At 40.2% G+C, this 11,380-nt stretch overlaps 2 protein-coding genes across 3 annotated transcripts; both read right to left on the bottom strand.

Annotated features, from left to right (window-relative positions):
• Nucleotides 1–776: 776 nt before the first annotated feature.
• Nucleotides 777–3,607, bottom strand: LOC141813121 (protein DETOXIFICATION 27-like). Its single transcript, XM_074701024.1, is given in 10 exon segments — nt 777–1,088; nt 1,161–1,247; nt 1,396–1,410; nt 1,412–1,515; nt 1,699–1,937; nt 2,054–2,110; nt 2,180–2,266; nt 2,344–2,570; nt 2,572–2,886; nt 3,347–3,607. Coding segments are annotated over 10 exon segments (1,446 nt in total). The 3' UTR covers nt 777–1,034.
• A 1,437-nt stretch (nt 3,608–5,044) lies between these two features.
• On the bottom strand, nt 5,045–11,255 carry LOC141812903 (uncharacterized). Of its 2 annotated transcripts, none has more exons than XM_074700853.1 (12): nt 10,919–11,255; nt 10,711–10,812; nt 9,764–9,844; nt 9,143–9,252; nt 8,912–9,047; nt 8,726–8,824; nt 7,203–7,308; nt 6,726–7,114; nt 6,476–6,649; nt 6,186–6,383; nt 5,623–5,940; nt 5,045–5,399 (listed from the first exon to the last, which is right to left on the bottom strand). In XM_074700853.1, exons 1-12 carry the CDS (start codon nt 11,171–11,173, stop codon nt 5,307–5,309), a joined length of 2,061 nt encoding a protein of 686 aa, XP_074556954.1. In that variant the 5' UTR covers nt 11,174–11,255; the 3' UTR covers nt 5,045–5,306. The 2 variants fall into 2 exon arrangements, with proteins under 2 accessions (XP_074556954.1, XP_074556955.1); XM_074700854.1 differs by having other exon boundaries at nt 6,726–7,108.
• Between the last annotated feature and the right edge of the window lie 125 nt (nt 11,256–11,380).

Below are 11,380 nucleotides of genomic sequence, written 5' to 3'. Positions count from 1 at the left end.
CGCCAAGACCATGCAGCTACAGGTGATGTGCACAGGCCAATGTGATGTGAGATGATGATGCTACAGGCCACAGACACATACATGATGATGTTATGCACCAACCAGCACACACACACAACAATGCACCAGAGGCAGAGAGATGATGATGATGTGACAGTACTACAGGCAACAGGCACAGGACACATGCCACAGTGAGGTAGACAAGGCAAAACAGGAGACAGGACAAAAACAGCTACACAGGCACAGATGTGACCAGCCACAGACCAGCCAATGTGACCACAATGCCTAGCAGATGAGCACAGCCACAGCACCAGATGCTACACAGCCACACAGCCACACAGCTAGAGACTAGATGAGAGAAGACAGGACAAAAAACAAAGCAGGCAGGAGGCAGCTACACACACAACACAATTGCTGTTGCCGCCGCGCCGCGCCTTGCCTGCTGTGTGTGCAGCCCCGCCCCACCTCTCTCTACTCCATCCTCACTCCACTCACTCACTCTACTACTTCACGTTGCTGCTGCACACCCCACACTGTATGATCTTGGCACTATCATCCTCCTCACTACTCCTGATCTCTCATGTCACATGCATACGCCAACCATCCACAATGCCCCATGCCTCACATCTGACCCATGCGCCGCCGTCGCCCTCTAGGTCAGAGTCCTGCTCTCCGACGTCTTTGATCATCACCAGGCCGGTACGCTTTTGTAATTACTGTTTACCAATTTTTTTAGTCATCAGCCTCTTTCTGTGCTATTACAAATTTACCCTCGTTTTACTTCTGATTCGAAAAACAATTGATCAAGGCACAATGATAGAAAAAGTTGTGATCTTGACGAACGCAGAAAACAAAGAAGAAAATAAGTCTGCAACTAATTAAGAAGAAGAAGGCTACTTCCTTCCCTAAGAAACAATCAAGAAGGAAAAGTGGAGATGAAAGAAAGCCCTTTAAGCTAAAAGAATCACATAAGAATAAAATTATTACCTACTGCTGAATTTATTATGTGAAATTGTTGCAACGATCTTTTAATTTCACTGTCTGGCTGAACCAGCCCACTTCTCCATACGTTCCTGAGCAACTGCAGCCTGTAGATTAAACAATCAAACACGATAACAGAACCATTTTAAACATCCAGTAATACTGTCAGATAAAATCACCTCTTTATCCCAATCACATTTTATGGTAATTATGGCTAAAATCAACGTCTGTACTGCAGTTCCAGCAATCATTCCTCCCCATAAGCCCTGCATTTGCCTCTTTGTTAGTAAGAAACATTACAAGGTTTCTACTGGCTTTTTGACATCTCATCTTACTGATGTTTGGTGTGCAAATTTAAGCTTTGCAATGCACAAACAATTCAAAAGTATGATGCATATGGAACCAGATACATACCGAGACACCAAGATTTGAAAATCCATCCCATTACAACCCCAATAGGGATCCCAACCAGGTAGTATGTACCTATATTAACATAGGCTACAAAGGATTGCCATCCTGACCCAACAGCAACACCTGCAAAAGATTCATAGATCTTATCTAGCAATTAGAGAATAATGAATTAGTTCTCTGTTTGGAAATAAGACTAACACAAGTTTCATCATATTATTATCGTATCAAAAATTTAAGCTGCCATAAAAGACCAATGGATGATGCTAATAGGATGCAAAAGTGACAACAGAAAATATAACTACTCACCAGAGAGAACTGGTTGTATGCTGTTGAGAAAAATTGTGAGCGTCAGTAGAACAGACAGCTTATCCACAGCTTTGATAACGACTGAGCTTGATGTGTAGATCAAGGCGAACTTATCATGAAGCACCATGATAAGAACGCAGAAGATTAGACCTATCAAAGAAGAAGTCACCACCGATACAATGGAGGCAAACCTTGCAGCTTTTCCATCACCAGCTCCGAGCTCGTTGGCCACTCTCACTCTAGTGTATCACCACAATGGATAATGTCAACGAGCACAGAACATAGTTTCTCGACCACAGGGAAGCATAGAACAAGACAGATAGAAAGTAACATGGTTTAGTTAGTGTCTACGTACCCTGTACCAGCAAAGAATGCCAATGGAATCATCAATTCCCAAGCATTAATGCTCATGCTATTAACAAAACAGTTAGTTAATTTGGGTATAAAATTTTACTCATGTAATTGATTTGAGGCAGTATACCAAACAGAGATGGCATCCACGGCGATCTCTGCATCCTTGAGATCCCCCGTCAATAAGATCAGTATTCTGTAGTACCAGTTCTCCAAGCTGCAGAACGACAAGTAGCAAGAAATCAGTAATGAGTCCCTTTTGGTCATGCTTGAATAGCAAGAGTAATTGAATACCAGAGCATGATCCCGGAGGCGGCCGATAGCTTAACGAACTCCCACAGCTCGGAAAAGGCTTCCATTGAGAATCCATTCCACGTCTCAGGGCAGCCGCCGCACGTCACGTACGCAAGGAGGCAGATAATGCCGACCCACCAAGAGAAGTCGAGGGTGAGCGCGGTCCCGATGAGGCCGAACTGGAGCTTAGACACGAAGAGCCAAGTCACAAACAGGTGGACCACGAGCGGCGAAGGCGGAGACCGCGACGATGATGGAGTTCTTAAGTTGGCACTGCAGGTATCTTTGGAGAGGGAAGAGGAATGCGAAGGAGAAGTGCAGGGGAATGAACCAGATAGACACGTTCCCAGCCTGCTCCGCCAGCTCCGGCGGCTGCCCCAACAGCAAAAGGATCGGCGTCGCGAAGAAGTACACGGGGAGCAGGAGAAGCGCGAACAGGAAGAGGATGATACATGAGCGCTGCAAGTAGACGCCCAACATGCGGTACATTTTCGCCCCGAAGGCCTGCCCGCACAGGGTTTCCAGGGCGCTCGCCATGCCAAGCTGCAGATAGCATCGACAATACCAAGTTACAAAATTGACTAAAATCCGAATGCAATGCACCAATGAGACTTTCATCACAAAATCTGTATGATATTCCGCGATAAATTTATTACTCGGAATCATTATTGTTTTTCCTGTAATTTTGAGCATCAAATTACAAGTTAAGAACAATGCGATGCCGTCCAGTTGAAAGAGGATCGCTAGTTGAAAGCTGCAAAAGAGCGACTGAATCTGAGCGCAAAAGGCAGCTTTTAGGGCGTCCAGTTCCCAATTATAGAAATGTGGCACGAAAAAAAAACGAGGAAAAAAAACAAGATGGGAGCGTCGAGCACAATCGAGAAAAAAAAATAAAACTTGCGTAAAATCACAGCGGAAATTAAAACAAAATCAAAAACAAGATGGGATTCAGAAAAAGGGACGGAAGAGGCAAAACATTGACATTTTTAGCAGGAAAAACAACCATGAGGCCGAAGTTGAAGCCAACGACGACGGTGTTGGCGATGGAAATGGAGGCGAGCTCGAGGTCGCCGAGGTGGCCTGCGAAAGCTTGCGTGATGACGTTCATACTGTAGGTCACCAAGCGGGCGAAGATTGCGGGGCCGACGATCCTCCACAGTTTCTTGGACTCAACCCAGCACCGCCGCCCCAACCCTAGCTCCTCCCACTCCCCCTCTCGCTCGCCGCGGAGGAGAGGAACTCTATCGTCAGCGCCGCTCGCCATTATTCTCCTCTTGCTTTTCCCCGTCGTGGAGCGATGCCTCTGTTTGAAAAGATAGGGCGTCGGTGGGTAGAATTTAAAATGATATTTATTATTTATTTCTGGAAATATTTATTCATTTCTTCTTTTTGCATCGGAGGGCAGTTTGAATTGAACCTATAATAATAATAATAATAATAATAATAATACACGTTTGTAAAATGTCAAATCGTTGTGATTCTTTTGTTAATTTACTTTTTAAAAGAAGATGAAAAGCATTCGTGCACTTTTGTATTTTAACTTTGTTATAAAGTATATAAATTCATGCCTTTACATTTACACCTCATAAAATTCTCACTCTAAAATAAATTAAAATATTTTCATAACATCTCTCGGTGTTTCATATCCTTTTCAATTTCCATTAACGTATCAAAATTTATTAAAAGTAAATCTCCATCCACATCATCCCATGAGCAAAATCTCTAATGATAATAGGTCTGATCAGGTCAAGGAGGTCAAGATTTATCCTAATTTAAAGACACAGAGATCAAGATTTATCCTAATTTGAAGACACGTCTAACGATATGTCTGACCCATGATAGGCTCTCAACGTCGACTGGACAAGTCCTACCCCTTAGTTCAATAATTTTGGCACAGTACTCGATCGAATCGGGCAGACAACTCAACTCAGAATTGTCCCAACTTAGGCTCCTACATTCGACTCAGTGTTAGGTCTCGCACCCTTAGCTTAGTCAGTTATCAACTCGATATTTTGCTTAACTGGGGGTCCGAGCTCCACTCAGAGGGCGATCTAGGTCGGGGTCCCACACCCAACCCGACGGATCGACATGGGACTTGACGGTCGATCTCTCCTTACCGACCACACTTCCCTCAGTGCCCTGTTTAATACTCAACCAACTCCGCTCCTTTTCCTTAATCCGCCATGCCGCTGATAGAAGAATATAGGTGATCATGTGATATGATAGTCTACTCCCCTATTAATGTGGCATAATAACGTCTTATGATATGTCTTTTCGCTATTGTGACTACGATGGAGCACTTTCCTTATTTAGATGGAATATTTTGTTTGACAAAATCTCCACACATGAATATTCTCCTTAATTAAGGACAAAATAGATTTTCCTTATTCTCTCCCCATCCTCTATATAACTCCCATTCCTTGTAGATATAGGTACAAATAATCATCACCTTTTCAGCTCATCTTCACTACTTTGCTCCTTCCTCCTTCATTAGACTGAGACTAACTTGAACATCGGAGTGGTTTAGTCAAAGCACTCCTAACCTCCTTCCTCATCTTCTCTATGCTTGTAGGGCTGTGGAGCTCGTCAGGCTCAAGAGGCTCGTCGTCTTCCTCTCTTCTTCCTGCCCAATCAGCTATCGGGCCAGGAGATTGATGACACGTCAGAAAGGCGATCTCAACAGGAACAGCTTCCTTCAACAGGAACAGCTTCCTTGATTGTCCAAGATTGCTCTTGAATGTTGACCAGAGGTAGGGGGATAAACTGTGCTCCATTTAGCAAATCCTGCAAAATATAAAGCTCAAATGCAAATTATACAGCAGGTGAGGCTCCTGAACACGCTGATGGAAATCCTTTTTTAATCGTATATCACAGGTTTATTAAAGCTGTAGACCAATTCAATGAACTAATACACAGAAATAAACAAGTTGAGAAGTAATAAAATTATAATTTACACAACAAATCTATGAAAAAATCTGTTGAATGACGGTATCGGCATTCCCGTTATACTGCATTAGGAGATGAATTGCATCTGCCCGGGGCAAAGCCAGGAATTCCTGTAGACATCGAGGAATTATATCAGCGTAAACAGAGGCAGAAGAATAGATATTCTCAGAGTGAGATCATTGATTGTCTGGAGATGCCATGATTCCTTCATGCTAAACATGATTCTTGGCATCTTATTTTGAATTGATGTAACAAAACAATTGCAAGTTGTGTAAACAATTGTGTGCTTGCTATGCAAGAAGAGGAGTGCAGTATTTCCCAAACAAGACTTACCATAACTTTAAGTATGGCATTTTCATCACAAACATTTTCACCAGGTGATACTTGAGGGCTGCTACCATCTTCCTGAAGTTTGCTATTAGAACATATAGTCATTTGAGAAGATCCATTTGTATCATCTGCAGATGGCTTGGCTGCAGGATTACTGAGTAATGGATACTCAATTTCTTTCAGTTGATCTATTTTCAAGAACTGCTCAAATCTGTCTTTGCACATCTGAAGCTTAAACCACTCATTGTGTGTATGAAGTGTCGCTCTCACTATTTTCATTAGCTGTGGTTCTTGAATGCCAAGCTTCCAGCCCATTGCAACCTGCCCAAATAGAAAAGACATCAATTGGCACGACGGTTTTTAATGATGCAGAAATGCTAAACTACATTTTCTGGATGTAATGAATATTAATCTAGAATACAACTAATTGACTCAACCCTGTTATTGAAACAACTTTCATGCATTAAATAAATAATAACTATTAATAGGGAAGAGAATAAATTGTCAAGGATGATTCAATCAGACTGTTTCCCTCTTTTGCTTGAATCAAGGAAACAAGGATTCACCTGCAGAGATGTTGCAAGGATGGGCAATGGTACTGCTTTTGTAAGAACTTCTTCACAAGGTTTAAGTAGACATGTTAATGTCTCCTTCAAAGGTTTCAACAGATCTTCATTTTTTGTAGCTAAAGGGGCTAAATGAGCACGTGCCACCATAAGAGCCTTCTCATGATCACCGCTATTGACTAGAGAGAGAAACTCAAACTGAAAACATTGCATAGATTAAAATGATTCCAATCCTTTGAACAACATTGACAAACCACAGTTTATCAAAGATAACAAGATAGCAAAGTTACCTGTTTTAGCTGGAAAAGTAGATGAGGATTTTGCGTAAAGAAGTCTGGATCAATGACATTTATTTCTTCAACTACTTTTGCAGTCATCCCCTTGTAAGTCAGATCCCTCATCTCTAGAATAATATCATATTTATTCTCTACATGTTTCATACTTTCAAATAAATGTTTTGATACCTGAATAAGAGAACAAAATAATCAATCTATAAATACTGGACTTCACTAATAAGGGAAAAAATGAAATCAATCTTACATGATCCTCCAAACAACCAACTGGCACATGCGAAAATTCTTGGGTAGGCATCTCCAGCAGAGATGAACATGGAGCATACTCTTGTTCTTCAACCCGTCCTCTCCATTTTTTCCGTCTTTTTTGTCCTGTTGCATAATTTCTGCTGCTCCTAGATCTTCTACAAGAAGTCTCTTGATGAGTAACATCACTGGTGCTACAGTTTTCATTATTGTCAACCGCTTCACATGCAAATCTTATTTCACCAATGCTTGTTGAATCAGCATAAGATTCTGGAACACCTTCAGCATCGGCATTGTCCACAGAAGTTTCCCCATCAGAGAATTTACTACTGGTGCATTCTATGTTTGACGAAGAGCAGTCTCTTGATGAATTATTTTCTTGTTCTGATGCTATAACAAAAGATGTTAGGGAAATGCGACAACAACAAGGATTTAATTATTGTACTAGAGGTTGAACTCATTGGAAACCACATTAGACCTGGTGGAGAATGAGAAACACCATCAATAATGCCCCTATAAATGCAATACTCATGAAGAAGCTTGTCGAGAATTGAAAGATCCAATTTCATTCGGCATAGTTCATTCTGTAACAAATCCAAGAAGAGGAAATAAATGACTTCCACTGAATAAGTTAGCATGAAATAATGGATTTGATTCACTAAATAAGCAGGAAATAATGGTGTTAATACATCCTACCATTAGGAGCATATAATGCAATGGCAAATCCACCTCGCTCACACATCTCTTTTATTGTTAAGATCTACCTTTTCCCTATTACAACAGCTTGGTCATTTAAGTGGATAACACACGACTATTTAAGAATTATCAATGTTCCCTCTCCAGTCCTCACCCTCCCTTATCCAACTTGTTATTTCCCCCTTTCAATATGTCTTCTCCTCCTCTCTTCCTCTTCTTCCTTCATCTCCTCTTTCCTAGTCTCTTCTTCCTCCTTCCTAGGTCCTAATTCTCCTCCCCACTTTTCTCTATTCACAGCAAAGTACATTTCAATTTGCTATAATATTGCAGCAATAGGCTTTGCCAAACTGATTTGCTTTTCTATATAAGTTGATTAATTACAGAAAACTGATGGTCACTCATGTGTCAGAGTGTCTCTAAATGAGTACATTGTGCCTGCGTGTTTGCACTAGTTGCTGATGTTGATATAAACATAATTTGCTTACTAAAACATGTTTATTAATATCCCTCTGAACAAAAACATGGATATGCTACATTTGGTTGTTTTTCATTTAGATGCTACCAACGTGAAACATTTGTCATTGGTCTATGATTTTAGTGAGTTTAATTTGAGTAGGTTTTGTGTTCTTAAAATCCTACTTTCAGATCCTATGGTCTGAGTTAGACCCGTCAGTGGATCCTTCACAATCTAGTCTTGAACTATGTTGCTCACTCAAACTGTGGCATTCTCTAAATTGCATCCTCCTCTTAATTGAGTTGACACCCATAGCAAGCATTGAGGGGTATAACTTATTGTGTCAAACCTAACCACTACAGCACCTATTGATATCATCTAAACACTTCTGCACAAGCTTTGATGTTAAGGAGTCCTTATGGTAGGTAGCAATAGTTTCTTTCTTTCTTGTAATTCTCTTATGCTTGAAGTGTCAATGGTCATCAACCTGCCAAATCAACTTCATTTTTCATACAGCAATTTATTAGCTGAAGAGAGGTGTCTAGACCAGCAACATACATAAGCATATTGTGAATTGGAAATGTATCATACTCATACTAGGTCAGGTACAATACCATAACTCAAGAAAAAGACAATCCTTGACTTCCTTGGTGAGCATAAGAAAGTTATTTAAGAACTCAACAATCATATTTTACATGAAATATGCAGGTATATAATTCCAGCTTTCAGGTGTTAAGTGCAAATGAATTTGACTATTGGAAGTCCATGAAGATACAACAAAAGATAGACAATGATGAACTAAATAGTGTTTTTAATGGTACAACATAAGAAATGTGTCATCAGAGAAGAACCTGAAATGCATGAAACAGATCTCCTTTAGCCATTCTTAAGCTATCAATTGCTCCTTGTCTTGTCAACTCCACAGCATGTGCTAGGGCTTGAACATCAACCTGAATGTTTAAACTCAAGGCATGAATCTAAATATCTAATACAATAAAATCTTGAAAAGACAACTAATAATCAAGGCAGTTACTAACTTCATCAAAAGGAGGTGCCTCGTACACAGTATCCTGTGGTGTTGCATGAGGATCCCTGCCCTCAAGCAATAATCTTTCCGTCAGATCCAAGATAGGGGATGAAACACCTTGACGGCAGCAAAACATTTTATGAATGCTGTATAAAGAAATTATAAGGTCACCAAAACTGTTACAAGTTAATAAATGCAAGCATGTATTTTTAGACTATAAAAAAGGAGGAAAATTAAATACCTTATTAGGTATCTTAACGTCAGAGAAAAAATTGGATCATAGGCATGCAAATGAGCTCTTAATATGGAAGTTACAAGCCCAGCAAGATCCAATCGTCTTCTTTCAGACCACTGATTCACATGAGACATTGTCTTTTTTCAGAACCTCAATCTTACAATTCTACAATTGGATTCATAGGCAGACAGCAAAAGCCTACTTGAAACTTTCAGTTATGCTACTTCTACCACAAGACATTTCAACAATAACGAAAACACTTTACTGGTTAGAGCATATAAAACCCAAATGCTAGTAAATTTGTATCCACCATATTCAAATTATGATCAACATGCAAAATGTCAAAACTTCACTTTGTAAAACAATCAAAGGAGGAATTAATTAGATTTCAGAACATAACCTCTTATGATCATGGATTGTCAAAAGTAAACACCACAATTTCCAACAGTTATGCACTCAGTATAAATAAAATAAGCGGCGAGCTTTTTATAGCATAGGAAGGCAAACATTAAGAGCTTCTGCAAAGAATGTTTTACAAAAGAGAAACCCAAATATATCTACATGTATCAAGTCAGAACAGGAAATAAGCTGCCAATTGCATATATCAAGGAGAGCTTGAGTCAATACCTCATCAGCCACAGGAGAACTTTGGTCATCCTTGTCAAATATTAATGCCAAAAGCAAATGTTTGAACTCCTCGTAAGCTTCCTTCAGGTAGGAAAAAACTGTCAGAACTTAAAAAGAAGAGTGGAAAAAAGGTATGTCTCAACATGAAAAATATTAGTTAAACTTTAGTAAAAATAATAATAAGTCAAAACCATGAACAATAAACTGTAGCAAAACTAAAAAACTTCTAATAATTTTATTACACGAGCCAATGATTTACAACTAAAACACTCCCTTCTGCAAATGAATCAAAATCATGATAACATGAAGAAAAAAAATGTATAAGATGATAGTTATATCTAGAAATTTCAATACAATAGTCAAGATAAGCTTTAATTTCTAGTCAGTCTATACATTTGTGTCAGCCATAAGTAGTCCAAGACTGTCTATGATTCTATGCATCATAAATGATAACTTGAATCCTGACAATCCTGTGTATAAAAGTAGAATGAGCTCATCGAACTTTACAGGGGCAGTCTAGTTCTATACAGCCTAGAGAGGTAGAGGGCTACTAGTTACATTGAATCTGATACTCTAGTGTACAAATAGAGCGTGCTTATTGCAATCTAAATCTTCACAGCCAGCACAAGCTAATTAGGTGAAGAAGCTAATTGTTCTGCATTCTATGTTTAGTTTGTGAAACCTTCAAACGAAATTTTCTCAAACATTCTAGCTTGGCAGCCATGTTGCTGCAATTCCAATACACGCAACAAAAAACGAAGGGACAGCAACAAAATGCCACAAGTCGAAGCAAGGAAAATATCCCAACACGCAAGCAAGAGCAACGCTAGTTGTAAATTTCCTATACCCAACCATAACCAACCAACCATAATATTCCTGTCCTATTCATCAAAAGAATCATTGGTCAAAATGTTAAAAGAAGCAGAAACAAATAACAAATTACTTACCGGGTACGCATCGAGGGCACGGGGAGCAAGATCAACGCGAAGGCACTGAATAGCCGAATCACGATCCCCCGCCGTCCCACTCCTCAAAAGCTCAATAAATTTCTGCAAAAGAAGCATTTTTTACGATAAAATATTTACCCTCAGCAATAAAAAAAAAACTAATTTTCTTTCTAAAAGAGATTCGACTACTTCAGGCTAGAAAAATTACTTGTTTTTGCAGCCAGAAGAGTATCCGGCGTTCGTCAAGGAGCGCGGGGACGTGAAGGCGAAGCAGGTCGATGGCAGCGTCGATTTTCCCGGCCTCGATGGAGCGGCGGATCTGGCGGATTAGGCGGAGGGAGCGGGAAGCGGAGGAGGATGAGCAAGGGGAGGAGGGGTCCTCAGGGAAGAGGAGGCGATCGGACTTGGCGAAATCGACAACGAGCGAGTCGAGCGCGTCCCAATTCACCGGCACGGAATCCATCGATGACTACGAGGAGAGAGATGCGATCCTTGAGCTTCCATACTTCGCCATCTTCTGGGGCCTTCCTCGGCAGCGATAATTGTCCTTGGTGGGGAACGGTGACACGGAACAAGAGGAAGACCCACGATCTTTTATAGCAAAGGCGAACAATAAATTAAAAATAACAGAAATTTAAAATAAATGAATTCAATTATTGTTCTATTTTGC

This window comes from Curcuma longa, chromosome 20, assembly GCF_044706935.1.
Source record: "Curcuma longa cultivar G26 ecotype Majalengka, Jawa Barat chromosome 20, ITB_CL_G26_1.1, whole genome shotgun sequence".
NCBI lineage: Eukaryota > Viridiplantae > Streptophyta > Magnoliopsida > Zingiberales > Zingiberaceae > Curcuma > Curcuma longa.
This window is presented reverse-complemented; position numbering and strand designations above follow the sequence as displayed.